Source organism: Protopterus annectens, chromosome 10.part0 (genome assembly GCF_019279795.1).
Source record: "Protopterus annectens isolate FY-2018-M chromosome 10.part0, PAN1.0, whole genome shotgun sequence".
NCBI lineage: Eukaryota > Metazoa > Chordata > Ceratodontiformes > Protopteridae > Protopterus > Protopterus annectens.
Window position 1 is genome coordinate 313014351 of NC_056744.1, and position 20414 is coordinate 313034764.

Genomic DNA, 20414 nt, shown 5'->3' on the forward strand with positions numbered 1-20414 from the left:
TAGAAAAAGGAGGCAACAAAATAAGGCAAATAGAAAATCAGAACAGAGAAAAGCTAAGATGATATTACAAAGGCAAAGATTAGCTTTTCTGAAAGGAAGTAAAGAGGACATTTTCCCATATCTAGGAAAAGAAATAAAAATGAGAAGGAAGGATGGATGCTACCTTGGATGGCGAAGCAGCTATAAAATACAAGCAAAAAGATATTATGGAGATGCTAGAAATGTTATAGATAATTTGTATGGAGAAGAGAATGGATGGGCAACAAGTGAAAAAATATCTAAAAAACGAAGGCATTTTTAAGAAACGTATACAACAATAGATGAAATAGAGACAGTTATAAAACAAGGTAAGAATGAATCAGCACCAGGATGAGATGGTGTCAGTTATGAGTATTATGAGAAAATGAATAAGGATGAAAAATTCATTTTTTAAATGTTAAATGAATGGGTGAAGCAAGGTATAATGGATGAAGACGTGTGGTGCAGTGATAGAATTTATAAGGATAAAGATGAAAGAGAGGATATACAAATGGAGGCCTATAACCTAGGAAATACTGACTATAACATTTTATAAAAATACAAAAAAAGGCTGGAGAAAATGGTGGATGAGATTATAGGGAAGGGATTTATGCTATAAAAGGAAGAAATGTGAAAGAAATGTTAATTATAGTGAAAGAAGTAGCAGAGATTATTATGAAAGAAAATAAATAAGTAAAACTGATAGCATGTTTCGTAGCTAAAGAATTTGATAAAGTGAGCCATGAGCAAATTACTTTACTTCTCAGTCAGCAATTAATCTACCTGGTGCGGGAAAAGAACCCATGACCTTCTGCTCATCTAGCACCAAAGGCCAGTGTGATACTTGTTGAGCCATTGACACTTACTCTATCTTGAAAAAACTGACATAGTGAAAACTGTTTATCAAGTATTAAGTTAGTACATATTAGTTTGATAGTATATAAAGTTAAAGCTATGTCAGTAAAAACATACATGCACTTCAAAACTGTATCAAAGAAAGGGTGAAGATTACATTAAAGTGGACAAAATCAAACTGATAGATAACATAAGGACATGCAACCTTGAGATGAGAAAAGAGGCCACCTAGGTAGTCTTAGACTTGGAAAAAGCATATGACAAGGTCCCAAGAAAGTTGATTTGTCAGTACTGCGATGGTCTGAAGTCCTGGAAAATGTGGTAGAATTAGTGTAGGCTATGTACAAGGACCCGATAACACAAGTATAAAGAGTGTTTGGACTTACAGAGGGATTCCTTGTGGGGCTTGGTGCACATCAGGGTTCAGGTCTCAGCCCACTGCTAATCATACTGGCGATGGACTAAATTAGGAAATAGGTCAGAGGGGACAGATTAACTAAGTTGTTGTATGAAGATGATGTGACATTGCAGCTAGAATCTGAACAGGAATTTCAGCAAATGTTAGGGGATGAAATGAAAAACTGAAGGCACATGGAATAAAACTGAGTACAGGCAAAGCAGTTGCCATAGCAGCAAATGGGAAAATCAGAAGAAGCTGAAAACTGAGATAGAGGGAAAATAGTTAACAGCTTCCACTATCTGTGAGGGTTGGTTGAGGATAAGGGAAGTCTGAATAAAAATGTCAAAGCTTAAATGAGAGGGGCTGCATCCAACTGAAATAGAGTGTTGGGGTACTGTGTTTCTGAAGAATTCCAAAGATGCAGAAAATTAATGTGTACAAAACAGTGGTATGATTAGTACTTCTGTATAGTACAGAACCCTGGGCAGTGAAGGCAAAGCAGCTGAGGAAACTGGAAGTGATGGAGAAGGTTGGTAGGATGCACACTGTCAGAAAGACGAAGACATGTTGAAATCAGAGCAGAGATTACAGTGGTTTGGTCATTGGTGAAGAAGGGTTTGGAGAAACAGGAAGATGGTAAGAGAAAATGATGTAAAGGAAAGAGACGGACAGATTGTGTGAGAAACCGTCGACAGGCAGGCATGACTGTCAGTGAAGGTACAAGTGTGGCACTGAATTGAGAGAGATGGAGACAGTTCACAGAACTCCCAACCCTCATATAGAAAATATGAAAAAAAGGTTGAAAACGATGATGCTGATGATGACGACGACTGTTATAAAGATCCATATCAAAATCAAGAGTAGAGATTGGCACAGTAACTACAAATGGAGTTAGAATTTCATTATGGAAAAAGATGCTGTCTGTTATCAGATGCATGTCCCACTGACAGAAACCCCAAGCTAAGAGACGTCAGTATAGAAACTAAAACTAATATGAAGCTCTGACATAAAAATCAGCTCAAATTCAAAAGTATCCACAGAAACTTACAAATGTTAGCAAAGAAACCGAAAGCACAGAACTAGAAAAAGAGATGCACTTGAATGAGCACCTTCAGAACCAAGTAAATACAGAAAGTGAAGTAAGCAGGAGAAAGATCCGTTCTGAGGCTGTTTCTGTTAGTGTAAATCAAAGACTGCAAATAAAGGCAGCCCCCCACATGTAAATCAGGGACTGCAAATAAAGGCAACCCCCCCACATGTAAATCAGGGACTGCAAATAAAGGCAGCCCCCCACATGTAATTCAGTGACTGCAAATAAAGGCAGCCCCCCACATGTAATTTAGTGACTGCAAATAAAGGCAGCACCCCACATGTAAATCAGGGATTGCAAATAAAGGCAGTACCCCCACATGTAATTCAGTGACTGCAAATAAAGGCAGCCCCCCCACATGTAATTCAGGGACTGCAAATAAAGGCAGCCCCCCACATGTAATTCAGAGATTGCAAATAAAGGCAGTCCCCCCACATGTAAATCAGGGATTGCAAATAAATGCAGCACCCCCACATGTAAATCAGGGATTGCAAATAAAGGCAGCACTCCCACATGTAAATCAGGGACTGAAAATAAAGGCAGCCCCCCACATGTATTGACTGCAAATAAAGACAGTCCCCCCACATGTAATTCAGTGACTGCTAAGAAAGGCAGCCCTCCACATGTACATCAGGGATTGCAAATAAAGGCAGCACCCCCACTTGTAATTCAGTGACTGCAAATAAAGGCAGCACCACCACATGTAAATCAGGGATTGCAAATAAAGGCAGCATCCCCACATCTAAATCAGAGACTGCAAATAAAGGCAGCCCCCCACATCTAAATCAGAGACTGCAAATAAAGGCAGTTCCCCCACATGTAATTCAGTGACTGAAAATAAAGGCAGTACCCCCACATGTAATTCAGTGACTGCAAATAAAGGCAGCCCCCCACATTTAAATCAGGGATTGCAAATAAAGGCAGCCCCCTCCCACATCTAAATCAGAGACTGCAAATAAAGGCAGTCTTCCCGCAACATGTACCTGTAATGTAAGAAGAAAACAAAACTGATGTTACATTTTATTCTGCTGTATGTTTTGCAGTGAAAATGCAACATAAAGAAGGCAAAGAAAGTGAGAGGTTGGTTTGCACTCAAAGGGGAGATCATCCTAAAAGGCAAGTGAGCATCCCTTATAGCCAAGAAATTAAAGAGAAAATGATTCTTGTGTAGAGCTGCATCTTACAGGAGAAGACATAGATGGAGCTGCAGAGTGGTGTTTCAGGTGAAGAAGCTATACCTTCTACCTCAAAGCAGGTTACTAAACAAAGTAATCCTGAGTTAGTGGACTTATAAATAAGTCTCATAAACTTTAAGAAAGGTACAGTAGGAAGATGATACTTTAATTACAGCAAGACAGAACATAACTAGATTTATAGGGGAAGATGGCGAACTGGATGTTTTCTTTACTTCTTATCCAAAAAGATGATCCCTTATTTAGAATGAACAAAGATAAAGAAGAAACTCTGGGTCTGTTAATAGTGCAAAATCTTGTAGGACACTGTTAACGAAGCCAGCTGATAGTCACTTATTAGAAGGTCAGATTTTACCAGACAGGCATAACGAAAGAAACAGACAAATCCTTATCACCCAGAATGTTAGAAAGCTTGCACACCACCCTGAATATAAAAGCCACTTGATCTCAGCTTATAATACCTGTATTATTATACCTGCTGGTCAATGGATTCACTTTGAATCATTGAATGTTCAGAACATCGACGTTCTGATCATCAAGACCAGAACATCGATGTTCAGAACATCGAAAATTCAAAATGAATCGTAAAAAAAAAAAATCACAAACACTATGTTATGCAGGGGGGCCTCACCCCCTGCACCCCCTCACTTTAATATTCCAACTTCGAGATTGCACTACAGTGGAGTAAGGGAAATCCCCCATTTACCGCTATATGCAGTAGCACTAAACGGGAGATTTCCTGTACCCTAACTGCAATGCCAACACTCACATGGCACACACACACACACACACACACACACACACACACACACACAACATGCAGGGCACCTTGCTGCCCTGCATACACACCCAACATTCCACAATCTCACTTACCTGGCACTTCCACTTTAAACCTTCGATGTTCTGAACATCGATGTTCTAGTCTCGATGATCAGAACTTCGATGTTCTGAACACTCGATGATTTAAAGGGAACCCCTGGTCAACTCCTCTATTCCTTCACCATCGCCAAACTATGGAACTCACTTCCACCTTCTATAAGAAACACGGTCAGCACCATCATCTTCAAACAAATACTTCCTGGCTCTGTACCTGCTCTATAACCTAACCTCGTCACTCTCCTTATATGGTTACTAAACTCCTATGCCTTTTGCTATTAGTGGCTGATGATACTTTCTCCATTTTTATTTTTATCTTCACTTGTTGATACTGGTACAATAATACTGATTACTATAGCTTTGTTTATACCACTCTGATTAAATTCATTGAATTCTGCTTTAATGTACATTTTCTATACATATTACTGCAATCAAAAAAACTAGATTCCTGCTTTTATGTATATATTCTGTATATATTACTATATTTACTATCGTAACACTGTTTCTACTTCTGTACTAATTAATGTTTATATTTTTTTCTGTATCTTATTGGAGCTTTTCTCCCTGGGCCTCCACTGAAAATGGACTCTTTTAGGCCCAGTGGACTTTCCCGGTAAACAAATGCAATAAAATAAATAAAGTAAAATAAATAATACCTCTCAACCTCTAAGCACAAGAAATCTGGAAATAGCCAAAAATAATGGGGGTCAAAGGCCCAAAATCAGGGACAGGTTTTAAATCTTGTTTTTATAAACTTAGATAGTTGTTAGAATAATTGGTTTTGCATTAGTACACGTTTTCTGAAGGTTATGATATCTGAAATTCAAATGTATTTCATTATTTAGTGACTTTAATCCTCAGTAAGTTTCAAGAAAACACAAATTTTATGAGGAGCAGACTGAAAATATTGGGCAAAATATGGGCATTCTGCAAAAATCTGGACAGTTGAGATGTGCAGCCTACCGCTCAAGGGTGTAGGGTGCAGGTTCCTAGTACTGTCACAGGGTGCTGTTTGAGCCAGCTACGCTGCTGTCCTGAAGTACAGATGGGAAAATCCTTGTGAAAAGTACAAAGGCAAGACATGAGAGAATTTTTATTAAAAATTAAAGTAGCATTTTCATGGCTGCCTGCAAGGAGTAAACTAATATAACATAATATAGAGAAACTTCTAGAATGAAACTTAGATCAAGACTTTAAAGGGTAGAAAAGTCTCAAATCAGTAAGAGGAGGAATCCAACAACATACTAAAAGTGCGTGCGACAGAAGGACAATAGAGTGACTAATGCAGTACAGTAGTGTAAACGCACAAACAGTACACAGGTGTCGAACTTCTGACCATTTATTTGCTTATTTGTTTATTTATTTATTTATGTTTATTTACTGGGATAGGAATGGATCCATTGTGGACCCATTTCAGTCGCTGTCCAGAAGTTGCCTCTCCCATAGTGCCTTTTTTAGGCAAGGCTCAAAAGACAAACCCACCTCCTTAGAAAACAAAAATGGAAAAAAATTAAGGGCAATGCTGCTCAACGCCAGAAGTCTAAATCTCAAGATGCAGGCTCTCGAAGCCCTCCTCAGTATGGAGAACATCGATGTCTGTGCAGTAACTGAAACCTGGTTTAAGGCTCCTGAGAGCACCCCAGCGCTACCAGGCTATACCTCATATCATGCTTTTCGGCCCCAAAACTCGGGCCAAACCAAAAAGGGAGGGGGAGTGTCCATATTCATCAAGGACACCCACACCTCCAGGTTAGTGGCAACACATGAAGCATCAGAGACCATCCAGGTGCAACTAACCGTAGGCAAAACTGCTATACAAGTGGTAGCATGTTACAGACCACCTTCCCAATCTCAGGAACCCCACTCAGCCTTCCTGAAGACATTGGAGGATATGAATGTCTCACCAAACACCATCATATTGTGAGACTTCAACTACCCTAACATAGACTGGGTGCATTATTCTAGCCCAAACACCCTAGCCCAAAGGTTCCTGGAATTCATAAATTCAAATGCAGTGGAACAGCTAGTCACCTCTCCCACAAGGGGAGATAATATACTAGACCTGATCATGACAAACATGGGGACAAAGTGCTCCACACTGGAAGTATACCCTTCACTAGTGAGATCTGACCACAAACTAATCACCCTGGATATACACATCCCACCTCCACCCCCAACACAAAAGACTACAGTGAAAAACTTCTCAAAAGCCGACTTTACACTTCTTAAAACTGAGATGGTATCCTTTAAGCCCACTGGGACAGTGGAAACCACATCCCACAATGCAGAATCCTTCACAAATGCTTTCTATGGACATCTCCAAGAATGCACGGATCATGCAATCCCAAATAAAACCAAGACCCTCTCCACCAAGGGCAGGCGTCCTGTCTGGTGGACCCCAGCCATAAACAAATTGTATAACAAAAGAAGGAAGGTACTGCACGACAGAGCAAAATCCCATAAAGAGAAGGCATCTCTGATCAGCACTAGTAGAAAGCTACATTCTCTCATAAAAACATCCAAGGCCAACTTTGAGAGAAAAATTGCTATGGACACTAAAGATAACCACAAGGCCTTCTTCAGCTATGTTAGAAACCTGGGTGGAAACCCTCAGATATGTTCTGAGTTAGTTCACAATGACAAAAAATACACTGAACCCACAGATATTGCCAACATTCTGGCAGACAGGTTCAGTGCAAATTTCTCCCCTCCCTCACCCCCAAAAGAAGAAATACTTATCCCAGCTGAATGTAACCTCCCTGTCATCTCAGATGTCCAGGTGAGAACCGCCCTCAGCAAAGCTAAAAACACAGCACCAATGGGACCCGACGGTATCCTGGGTTGTGTGCTACGTGAACTCCAAGAGGAGCTAAACCCGCACATAAAAATGCTATTTAACCTTAGCCTTACTACAGGATATGTACCTGAAAACTGGCGTACAGCAACAGTAGTCCCACTCCACAAAGGAGGCACCTCTACTGACCCTGGTAACTACCGCCCCATAAGCTTAACCAGCCTGGTCTGCAAAGCTATGGAAAGAATCATTATGGAACTAATAAACAGAGACATTGGGGACTTACAGACACTTGATCCCACCCAGTTCAGCTTTGTAAAAGGCAGATCCTGCCTTTTAAACCTGGTTGACTTTTTCAAAACAGTCACTAGAGCCATTGACGAGGGCAAAGCAGTCCATACAGCCTACCTGGACTTGGCTAAAGCTTTCGACACAATACCCCACTTTGGCATCATTGACAAGCTCAACAGCTTAAATGTAAATCCATATGTCACAAGATGGGTGTCAAACTGGCTAAAGGATAGAACCCATAAAGTCAAAATCGCTGGAGCCATGTCAGACTCAAAGCCAGTGACAAGTGGTGTCCCACAGGGCTCTGTCCTGGGACCCCTCTTGTTTGGCATTTATTTCTCAGATGTGAAAGCAAACATGGGATGGTTGTGGCTGACAAAGTTCGCAGATGACTGCAAACTAGGCGCCATAGTTGATACACCAGCTGACATGTACATCCTACAGAAAGGCCTCACTGAAATGGACAACTGGTGCCGGAGTCATGGCCTTAAACTAAATGCCAAAAAATGTATAGTCATCCCTTTGGGAAAAACAAAGTACCCACAAATTATCACATAGGCGGTAACCCACTGAGTACAGAAAAAGTAATCAGAGACCTGGGGACCCAAGTCGATAGTGACCTCTCATTTGACACCCACGTTGCCAAAGTGGTTAGAAAGACTTTCTACCTTGCCCACCTTATCATGAAGAGATTCACATCCAGATCAAAGGAGGTCATTGTGCCCCTGTACTCCTTCCTTATCAGGCCCATGATTAATTACAATGCCCCATTTGGTATGTACCTCACCCGGCACTTGCAACAGCTAGAGAGACCCCAAAAGTACCTCACCAAGAGGATCAAGGGTCTCCAACATATGTCATATGCTGCCAGACTAAAGAAACTCCAACTCTATTCAGTAGCATACCGCCTACTCAGAGGTGATCTGTGCCTGATGTACAAGGCCATGTCCAATCAGGAATTGATGGACATGCTCCACCTCAAAAAATCCAAATCCATCAGAACCACGAGAGCTAAAGATTTGAACCTCAGCACAAATCTGAATAGGACATGCTGGAGGGACAGATTCATAACTCAGAGGCTTCCCATACTCTGTAACAGAATCCCAGTTCATGTTAGGCAGAGCCCCTCACTGACTCTCTTCAAGAGAAATTTTGACGAGTGGATGGGAGATCGTAGGTTTACCCCAGGGGTCATTTCTGTGTCACTACTAGACAGAGGCACAGTAAACTAATTCTATTATCTAAGGGGGTCTTCACTTTGTCACTACTAGACAGAGGCACAGTATTCTAAATCTATTCTGTACACTTTTGTACCATTACATGGGGTGGCGAAAGCCACATCACTATGGCTCGGCTTATAAATGCCCCAGGGCAGATAGCCTAGTACCAAACTATGAAACTATGAAATTACAAAGAAGAATAACAAAGCACACACGTGTGACAGAGTTACAAGACAGACAGAAAGAACTTTAGAGTGTGATTTAGGTAAAAATAATACAAACCAAAAGCAAGGATTTCAGTGAAGTAAAATAGGGTGCAAAACACGGTCTAATAATACAAGTGGGAAAATATTGATATACACATATTCAATCAAAGAATATGACTGTTCTAGCATGATTTAATTGCAATTATTGGAACAGCTTTGGCTTGTTAGTTGCTGTTTACAGACAAGTTTATCTTATTGGGGAATGAGTGAGGTAGGTACAGGTGGCCCTAACCATGAAAGGTAAAAATTTTCTCTGAATTTATTGTAGATAGTTTTGTTGTAGAGTTCAACAGGTAGAGTCCCATAGTTTAGGAGTCTGAACTGAAAAAACAGAAGAGAATATTTTTTTAGATGTATTCAGTACCGTCGGCAGAGTTGGCATCTGAGTGCAGTTGGCAGAGTGTTTCTTTGATGGGTAGTCTGTGGCTAAAGGGAGAGGGTCGAATCACTATATAGAGGATTAGCAGTGGGATGGGTAGTCTGTGGCTAAAGGGAGAGGGTCGAATCACTATATAGAGGATTAGCAGTGGGATGGGTAGTCTGTGGCTAAAGGGAGAGGGTCGAATCACTATATAGAGGATTAGCAGTGGGATGGGTAGTCTGTGGCTAAAGGGAGAGGGTCGAATCACTATATAGAGGATTAGCAGTGGGATGGGTAGTCTGTGGCTAAAGGGAGAGGGTCGAATCACTATATAGTGGATTAGCAGTGGGATGGGTAGTCTGTGGCTAAAGGGAGAGGGTCGAATCACTATATAGAGGATTAGCAGTGGGATGGGTAGTCTGTGGCTAAAGGGAGAGGGTCGAATCACTATATAGAGGATTAGCAGTGGGATGGGTAGTCTGTGGCTAAAGGGAGAGGGTCGAATCACTATATAGTGGATTAGCAGTGGGATGGGTAGTCTGTGGCTAAAGGGAGAGGGTCGAATCACTATATAGTGGATTAGCAGTGGGATGCCAATCATAACTGGCTTATTATGAGTTTAAGACATGGATGCCAAGAAATGTGAATCGTGCATGTATGTTGAGAACATAATTAAAGGTTATGATCAAAGACGCGATCATAATTCTTTGTAGTGTATGAAGCTTTATCTGCTCCATGTACTACTGCTTACAAAAAAACAAAAACAAAAAAATAAGTATTTTGCGTTATGCTGGCTTTCAAAGCTGTAAAGCACTTCTTGAGCTTTGTCAAAAAAGATAGTGCAACACAATCCCTTATGTTTACCCTAACATTGTCGTGCCCTCAAATGTCCAGAGTTTTGCAGAATGTCCAGACTTTTGCCTCATGTGATTGGTGTTCCTCATTAAATGTTTTTGGACAAATCAGTAAGGACTGAAATCACTAAATAATGACATACACATGAGTTTCAGACTTCATATTCCTCACAACATGCAGGTGAACATGGGTCAATGTCACTTTATCGAAACAGCTATTTAGCAAATCACTGTTCGTGGACCTCAAATTGTCAAATCCTCCCTTTGCTGAATGGCTGTTTCAGCGAACTTTCCCACAGGGAAAAGAATCGGCTGTCCGACCTAGCGCCTGTCACTAAACTCAAAAAAATGTAAAACCCACCCAAGTGGGGGGGGCTGCGCCCCCATACCCCCCAATGTGGTGGGCTACACCCCCACACCCCCCCTAACTAAATATACCAACTCCGAGATTGCACTACAGTGGGGAAAAGGGCAACTGGTTCCTTTCCCTGTGGAAAAGTTCACTGAAATGGCCATTTGATGAAGAGAGAATTCTGCAATTTAGGGTCAACGAATAGTGATTTGTTAAATAGCTGTTTTGATGAAGTGCTATAGACCCAGTAAACACACACCTTCCTATTCTAGCTACTTTATAAGTTTATAAGAGAAAGTTAGGCAGTGACAAGTTGCTGGTATGGACAGCAGGCAGAAACAAAATAGTTTTTTTCTTTTCATTCTGCTGCTGTTTTTTTGCTGGTCAGTATTGACAGATTTGACTGTCTAGCTTAAGACCTGACCTTAACAAGTTTTTGTTTTTGTATTATTTTTAAAGACTGTAAAATTATTATTCTTAAAATATTTTGTAATACTTTGGAGCTTTTTTCCCTCAGGCCTCCATTGAAAATGGGCTTCTACCCAGTCAGACTATGCTAGTACTCAAATGTCACAAAATAAATAAATAAACAAGTTAAGCTGCGGGTGCTTAACATTTGTTAAGGTTGAGCCTCGTTCTGTAGTAACACTTAACTGATTGCGTAATCACCACACTCCATGCACTAGAAATGGTTCTATGGACCATGAAATGAGTAGTAGATCTGTACACCCTTGAACAGGTAGCCAATTGGCTCTCTGGAGTGTTATGCAGTGATGTTCATATTTAGGAGAGAGCAGGATAAAACTGAAAATTTTATTTGAGAGAACTTGGACATCTTTCACGTGTTTTGATGAGGCATAAGTGAGCAATAAGGAGGATTTTTATGCCAATGGCCTCCCTTCTGGAGTGTGAAATTTTGAGATTTTTATGGCATCCCAAGGTGGTGGAGTTAATGTTTTCTTTAGGCTGTTAATGTGCAGGGTCTCAGTTAAACTGGGATCAAGAGTAACTATGAGGCTTTTAAAGGAGAATATGAATTCTATGGCTTTTTTATTATATGGTAAGGCAGTTATAAAGTAAAAACAATTAATGAAGCCTTTGGAGCTGCTGAAGAAGATTACTTTAGCATTATTAGTGTTCAGAGCTAATCACTTTTCTATTAATTTAGTCTTATTAGTGTTCAGAGCTAATCACTTTTTGATTACTTTAGTCTTATTAGTGTTCAGAGCTAATCGCTTCTCGATTATGTTAGTCTCATTAGTGTTCAGAGCTAATTGCTTCTCGATTACTTTAGTCTTATTAGGGTTCAGAGCCAATTGCTTCTCAGATAGCTGTGGGAACAAGTTTTGGGGTATGACCTGATGTTATGGGAGGATACAAAGAGGTAAATGCAACAGAAGGACAGATCAAATAGGCAAAACCTGGGCCAGGTGGAAAGGCTCAAATGAGCAATGCAAAATATAGCAGCTAGAAGGAATCCGGGCAAGAATGTCTTTATTCAATGTACCGCAAGCATTCGCACTCACGCTTTTTAGAGTGTAATAAAAGTAAAACAAAATGGACCATTCATTCATATATCCATTAACAAAAAGAACATAATCATTTGCATCTATTGCCCACTTGTAATACAGCAAACATTATTTATTTGTAAAGATGTATAAAATATCCAGCATTTTATGTAGGGAGGAGTAATAGGGGCACATCTCTCAACTGTCCAGATTTTCGCCTCACATTTTTGGTTTGTTCCTCATAAAATTTGTGATTTTCTGGAAAATCATTGAGGACAGAAGCTACTAAATAATGATAGACATTTGAGTTTCAGACTTCATATCCTTCAGAAAATGCATACTAACGCAAATCCTGTTAATCTAGCAACTTTTTAAGTTCATAAGAGCAATATTTAAAATCTGTTCCTATTTTTGGACTTTTGTCTCCATAATTTTAGACTTTGTCCAGATTAGTTGTGCTAAGAGGTTGAGAGGGATGCACATGAGAACGAAAGATGAAATTTGTGAACATTGTTTTAATATATGGCATCTAACAGGTATAAATGCTTTATATAAACATATATAAAAAGAGGGAGACAAATATACCTTCAGATATAGAAATTGTGAGAATGTCTGTAGGGGTGGTGATGGGGTTTTAGTTACAAAAAGAAGGGAATATAAGCAGACATGTAATTTCAGAGCAGACCATCCCCCTGGTTTGAAAAGCATTTGTGGTATGAAACTGATTCTGAAGTCTGGAACAGTAAGGGAATTACTTAGATTCCATTTCATAAAGTAAGCATTATAATAAAAGAATAAAAGAAGAAAAACACATGTTGTTTAGAAGTAGAATACATTGAATAAAAAGTCAATGTATAGCAGTATGTGTATATTTTAGTCTTCTTAGGACATGTGACAATATGGTGGTAGATGTGTTTTTAAGAAGAATTGTGCTAAATTATTTTTAAAATGCAATTGGCTAATATATGTCAGCTGATTATGGAATTTTATACTGATATTTGGTTTGTTTTGTTTTACTTTTATTACACTTGAAAAAGGATGTGAATGCAAAAGCTTGTGGTGGATCGAATAAAGACATTATTACTGTGATTTTCTTTGAGCCAGTATATTTTGCTTTGAGGATTCAAAGAAGACTATATTATCAGCAAAAAAATGACATTAGTTGTGCTCACCTAAGTAGATAAAAAGTTTATAAAGTGGCTGAAAAGACTAAAATTGAATATTAGGGAGCACCTGCAGTGCTCATTTGGGGTGAAGACAGAGAACAGCTGTATTTTACCCTGAAGGTCCTATGAGAGAGATAGTAAAAACAGTCTAGTATGTAGAGGGTCAAAGCTGGAGTATACAAATGAGATAAGTAGGAATATGTGGTTTACAAAGCCAAAGACTTTGGATGAATCATTGAACAGGGCTTGAGTGAAATGGTCTTTATCAGAGTTAGGAATTATAATGTTAAGTCAGTGCATGTAGGGTGGTTTCAGTATTTCTGTGTTTTCTGTAGTTTGCCATGTTGTAATAGGTTCATAGGTTCATAGGTAGGTACTAGTGGCTTTCTGCCCGAAGGCATTTATAAGCCTAGCCAGAGTGTCAGCTTTCGCCGCCCGATTGATTAATTAACTGATCCTCTGTCAAGAAGAGCCAATGAAGTGAATCCAGGGATGTATTTTCTGTTACCCATCCACTCGTCAAGGTTTCTCTTGAAGAGTGTTAGTGAGGGGCACTGCCTAATGTAGTTAGGAATTTTGTTCCAAAGCATGGGGAGTCTCTGTGACAGGAATTGATCCCTTCAGCATGTTCAATTTATTGTTGTGGTGAGGTTTAGCTTACTAGAGCGAGTGGCTCGCAGTGACTTGGATTTCTTTAGGTGGAGCATGTCCATCAATTCTGAGTTGGACATGGCTTTGTAAGTCAGGCAGAGATCACCTCTGAGCAAGCGATATGCCACTGAGTACAGCTGGAGTTTTTCCAGTCGGGCTGCATAGGACATATGTTTCAGGCCAGTAATCCTCTTGGTGAGGTACTTGTGTGGTCTTTCCAGCTGTTGGAAGTGTCTTGTGGGGTACATCCCAAATGGGGCATTGTACTCTATGATGGGTCTGATGAATGAAGAGTAGAGGGGCACTATAACCTCTTTATTTCTAGATGTGAACCCTTTAGTAATTAGATGGGCTACATAGAAGGATTTCCTAACTACTTTGGCAATATGATTGTCAAAGGAGATATTACTATCTACCTGGGTCCCCAGATCTCTTATTACCTCTTCTGTATTAAGGGGGCTGCTACCTATGTGGTAATTCATGGATGTTTTATTTTTCCCAAAAGGGATGACTATGCATTTTTTGGCATTTAGCTTGAGACTATGACTTTGACACCAGGTGTCTGTCTCAGTAAGGCCCTTTTGGAGAATGTCTGTGTCAGCCGGAGAGTCAATTATGGCTCCCAGTTTTCAGTCATCAGCAAACTTGGTTAGTCATAGTCCTCCTGTGTTTGCCTATACTTCTGAGAAGTATATGCTGAACAGTAGGGGTTCCAGGTCCAAACCTTGTGGGACACCACTTGTGACTGGTTTAGAGTTTGTCCTGGAGCCCGCTATTCTTACCGTGTGAGCTCTGTTTGTAAGCCATTTGGCAACCCATCTCTTGACATAGGGGTTTATGTTCAGGCTGGTGAGTTTTTCTATAATTCCCGAGTGGGGAATGGTGTCAAAAGCCTTGGTGAGGTCAAGGTAGGCTGTGTGAACCATCTTCCCCTCATCTATGGCCTTGGTGACTGTCTCGAAGAAATCAACCAAGTTTAGTAGGCATGATCTGCCCTTAAGAAAGCCAAACTGGGTCGGGTCAATTGTTTGGAGGTTCCCAATGTCGTTAATGAGTTCCATGATGATGCACTCCATAGCTTTGCAGACCAGGCTAGTCAGGCTTATGGGGCGATAGTTACCAGGGTCAGTTGTGGCCTCTCCTTTGTGGAGTGGAATAACCGTTGCTGTGTGCCATTCTATGGGCACATAGCCTGTGGAGAGGCTGAGGCTGAACAGTGTGTTTAGGTGGGGGGTTAGTTTGTTCTGTAGTTCATGCAAGACGCAGCCTGGGACACCATCTGGCCCCATTAATACTGTGCTTTTGGTTTTTGAAAGGGCTGTTTTCACATGTGCGTCTGTGATTTCCAGGACACTACACTTTTCCAGTATTGTTGTGGGCCCTTTTGGGGTGAGAGGGGGATGACGTTTGCCCTGAATCTATCTGCCAGGATGTTGGCAATATCAGTAGGTTCAGTATATTTTGTGCTATTTTGCACTAGCTCAGAGCATATCTGCGAGTTGCCACTTAGATTCTTAACATAGCTAAAGAAGGCTTTGTGGTTATCTTTTGAATCCGTGGCTATTTCTCTTTCGAAGTTAGCCTTGGATGATTTTATAAGAGACCTTAGTTTCTTACTGATTCTGATCAGGGATGTCTTTCCTTCTTGGGATTTGCTTTTTTTCTGAACTAGTTTCCTCCTTCTATTGTATAGCCTGTTTATGGAAGGGGTCCACCAGACTGGTTTCCTTCTCTTAGAGGAGTGAGTCTTGGTTTTGCTAGGGATGGCACAATCCATGCATCCTTGTAGGTGCTCAAAGAGTGCATTTGTAAAGGTTCCTGCATCTTGGATACTGTTATCCTTTAGCATGAGGGCTGTGAAACTTACCACCTCTGCCTTAAGTAAGGTGATAACTTTACTAATAATAACTTTAGCTAAAATGTGTAGAGTTTATAAGTTGATAGAGAACATAGGGAAGGTCAGACAGTTGATAATGGTAGACTTTGCAAACGGATACTTGCAATAACCACCAACCCCCCCCCCCCCCCGCCAATAGGCTTTGTACCCCTCGATTGTCTAAGTGTATAGTGTTACCATTTCACCTGTATGGAACCCTAGCTATTTTCCAGAGGCTGATGGATAAAATACTGAAGCTCCACTCCCCAATATTCTGCACCATACCTAGGTGAAATGGTTCTGGAAATTTCTGTTAAAGTCAAGGCTCTGTTGAAATTCACAAGCCAATGCTAAGTAAACTAGGTATAGCAGAATAATCTAACCACTAAGAGAACATTATAATCAGGGAGGGGGTGGTCAGACCGTAACTCGGAATGACAGAGGCCATAAAACTGGTCTGCTCCCTCTATTATGAGACAGATGAATACTTTCCTTAAACACGTTCCTTAAACTAGCTTAGTATGGCAGATTGTCTGTGCCTCAAGTTGTGACCATAGTTTGCCCTTTGACAGATCTCATATGAGAAAAAAATATAGAATTTATATATGGATATTTTATTTTGGCATAAATTTCCTTATTAGATGACAGTTCAGGAAATTGTGCTGACCTTGGTTTTGGCATGTCATTTGGTCTTGACTTCAGAAATCCATTATATTCATCTTTAGAAGCTGAAATGTGAACTTGTTAAAATGTATTGAGATAAAAAGTGTGGATGTGTTATTTATACAAAGACCCATTGTGATGACTATATGATGCTTTCTTTTCTTGAAATGAATGAATGGATGCATGGATGGACGGATGGATGGACAGATGGATGGATGGATAGGTGGGTGGGATGAGTGAATGGATGGATGGATGGATGGGTGGGAGGGATGGATCGAGGGAAGGAGGGATGCTTGAATGGATTAGTATCTTAATTGTTTGATTTCTACATTAACTGACTGACAATATTTGGAACTGATATGTGGTGGATGCAGGACCTTAATTAGAAAAATAAATGAAAAAGTATGAATGTATAGTAAATGCTTTTGTTAATTTGAGCTTTAGTGCATTTATGCAAAAAGGTAAATATGTGTCACTCTACATGCAAGGACTCTTAAAGGGCTGAATAGGTAAGTCAGTCTGAGTATCTGGAGATCTGCTGAACAATATTACTGGAATGACAGATACCAGCTGTAGTGGCCTAGCTCCTGGTTGACACTAAGTGGAGAGCCAGCAGGATTCCAGCAGTAACCAAGGATTTGTGGGGTTTTTCTTACCCTGCATACAAAGGACCCTACTTACATCATAGGGTTGGTCTAACCTAAGAAGAAAACGCTGACGTCTGTACCATTGTGCAGGCTTACAGCCATTACCCTAACACTCTGGCTATCTGCTTATGTCATTTCAGTGGTAACGTTATTCTTCCCTGATGATGGTGCCTTCTTGATGAGGAATTATGTCAGAGTTAGCAGAGCAGGAAACATGATGAATCCCTGGGTAGCACCGTCAGTGGCACATGGTGGTCTGCAGGGCGAGTCCCTCAACATAAAGAATAATGACAAAAAATAGAGAATGAAAGCAACATGAAGGCCACCGTCCTTGTTTCTAATGGAATGTCTTGACACCACCGTCCTTGTTTCTAATGGAATGTCTTGACACCACCGTCCTTGTTTCTAATGGAATGTCTTGACACCACTGTCCTTGTTTCTAATGGAATGTCTTGACACCACTGTCCTTGTTTCTAATGGAATGTCTTGACACCACTGTCCTTGTTTCTAATGGAATGTCTTGACACCACTGTCCTTGTTTCTAATGGAATGTCTTGACACCACTGTCCTTGTTTCTAATGGAATGTCTTGACACCACTGTCCTTGTTTCTAATGGAATGTCATGACACATTCATTTCTCAGTTTGCAGCTTTGTGAGTTCATCTGTTTTTTTTTTCTTTAGTTCTCAGAAGTTCTGCAGCTCATGCTCTGGCTCCACTGATGGTACTGTCTGTGCTTATTCCATCTGCAGCTGTCTTGGGTGCATATCTGATAAAACGCAAAAAAGGTATGATGTCAGAAAATTTGCTCAGCTCCTTATTTAGAAGTGCTGATGGTGATTAAATGTGCAGAAAAGCATAGAGTGTGACAAAGTCCATCCTCACAACAATAGCCACGCTGCCAGCAATACTGAGTTTGGGGAGGACTTACGACCTAGAAACACCACTCAAGCTTTCAATGAATATTTTTGTTTGTTAACTTACTGTATTGGTGTAATATTGTGGAGAATTGTAACTTGTCTGTGTTGATTCTATAACAGAATACAAGAATGAACTATATACACTCATAAATTGTATTTTTGTTCCATGGTGATCATTTATAAAAGTAATGCCTAGGATAGACAGTAGCAAACGTCAGCCAAGTCTGTCATTCCAACAATGAGGGTGGCCTAATGGCTGAGGTATTTGCCTTACAAACACAAGGTTCAGGGTTTGAGTCTCACAAGGGATAATTGTCTATGCTTAAAATGACTTGCAAGGGCAGTTAGCCTAGTACTAATCTATGAATCTATGATTCTATGAATAGATGCCCCATACCCAGCCTTGACCCACAGCTACAGGCAAAATGATTATTAGCAAGTGGTCAGAATGCAAAGCCTTGGGGACAGGGACTCACTTTCACACAGGTGTATGTGATAAGTAGGGAGAGGGTTTGACAGGTGCAAAAATTAAGTATCCTTGTTTTAACAGACTGTGACTTCCTAAACAAATCTGTATAACTAATGACAGCCTGTCAATTATTGATGCCTTCATGTCTGTCAAGATGTCCGTGCCAAAAGATTTGCAAACCAACTGTTTGGGAAGGTATTGTGCTAATCTATTGCAACTTCTGTTTGTAAATTGGACTATTTCCCCCTTAACCTACCCCACAAAGTTACCAATTTAGTTAAAGATGGAAAGGAGGTAACAAATGAAGATGAAAAATAACATCACAGCACAGAAGAAACGTACTTGTACCTTCATCAGGTGTTTCCTCTGTGAAGTCTGCATTACCCAATATGTGTGCATGGGCTTTAGAGAGTCATCTGATTTCCTTCCACATGCCACAGATGCACCTCAATTCTTATAGATTAATAGGTTCACAGGCCAAAGTAGACCATGAAGAAACTAAGCCACATCACCCAGTACTGACGAGAAGGTAACAATGTCCACCATTACGTAGACATTCTATTCATATTCCCATTGAAAATTTATGATCACCCATCCAGTCATCCAGACTGGTTTTAAATGTTGCTGGGGAAACTTCATAGATAAGGGCAGCCTACTCCATACACAGGCAATAGGTTAGGTATATGCCATGTGATCTGGTGAGGTTGATGTGGTATTGCAGGTTTACATTTCTAGAATTGGTGTGCTTTGCAACAGGTTATTTAGGTGAAGGAGTTCAAAGAGGGCTGGGTCACACATAGCACAGAAAGTGAAGCAGAGACCAATCCGAAGGAGTCTTTGTGACACTGGGTTGAAGAACAGGGCTTTTAGTCTATCAGAGAAGCTGAGTAATAAGACCTGTGGTGTTTTTGTTTGGAAGCACTGAGGGCTGTCAAGCTGCTTTAGGGGATTAATGAGGGACAGGCCAAAGGGTACATTATAGTCACTAATGATCCTAATAAGGGATGAGTAAAGTAGGACTATGAAAATATATAGGACAAGATTCTGCTGCATTTATAAACATATATAGGACAATACACTGCTGCATTTATGAAAATATATAGGCCATGCCTGTCTGCATTTATGAATGTATATAGGACTTTATGAACATATATAGGACAAGACTCTGCTGCATTTATAAACATATATAGGACAATAAACTGCTGCATTTATGAAAATATATAAGACACGCCTCTGTGCATTTATGAATGTATATAGGACAAGACTCTGCATTTATGAACATATATAGGGCAAGACTCTGCTACATTTATGAACATATATAGGCCACGCTTCTGTGCATTTATGAACATATATAGGACAAGACTCTATGCATTTATGAACATATACAGGCTACACTTCTGTGCATTTATGAACATATATAGGCCACACTTCTGTGCATTTATGAACATTTATAGGACAAGACTCTGCTGCATTTATGAACATATAAAGGACAAGACTCTGTGCATTTATGAACGTATATAGGACAAGACTCTTCTGCACTTCTTGGTATTGAAGAAAAGCCCATGATTAATACACCAAGTATTTCTTTAGTCCAGCTCTTTCTGAATAATTTGGGTATCAGAAAAGGATTTGATAAGTGAGCCAAGCTAGCAATCATCATCATAGTCTCTTGAAATCAGCTTTTATGTCACAGAAATATATACAAAAAAGGGGGTAACCATGACAGATCCCTGTGCCACACCACTGGTAGCATTTTTTTGCCTTGAGCTAATACCCCCAACCTTATTGTTATCTAGGGTTCTGTCACACAACCAATTGCCAGTCGAGTGACCTGTGTATGGGATACAGTTAAGTCTGGACAGTATGTGAAAGTGACCTGTGTATGAGGTACTGTTAACTCTAGACAATATGTAAATGTGACCTGTGTATGAGATACAGTTATGTC

General features: G+C 40.2%; 1 protein-coding gene across 3 annotated transcripts in view; it reads left to right on the forward strand.

The window, feature by feature from the left end:
- SELE (selectin E) overlaps positions 1-20414 on the forward strand; it is a 364444-nt gene that overhangs the window by 180592 nt on the left and 163438 nt on the right. For all 3 annotated transcript variants that reach the window (XM_044085188.1, XM_044085187.1, XM_044085189.1), the window contains one exon: positions 17764-17868. In XM_044085188.1, the coding sequence (XP_043941123.1) occupies positions 17764-17868 (105 nt within the window). The remainder of the gene's footprint in view (positions 1-17763; positions 17869-20414) is intronic.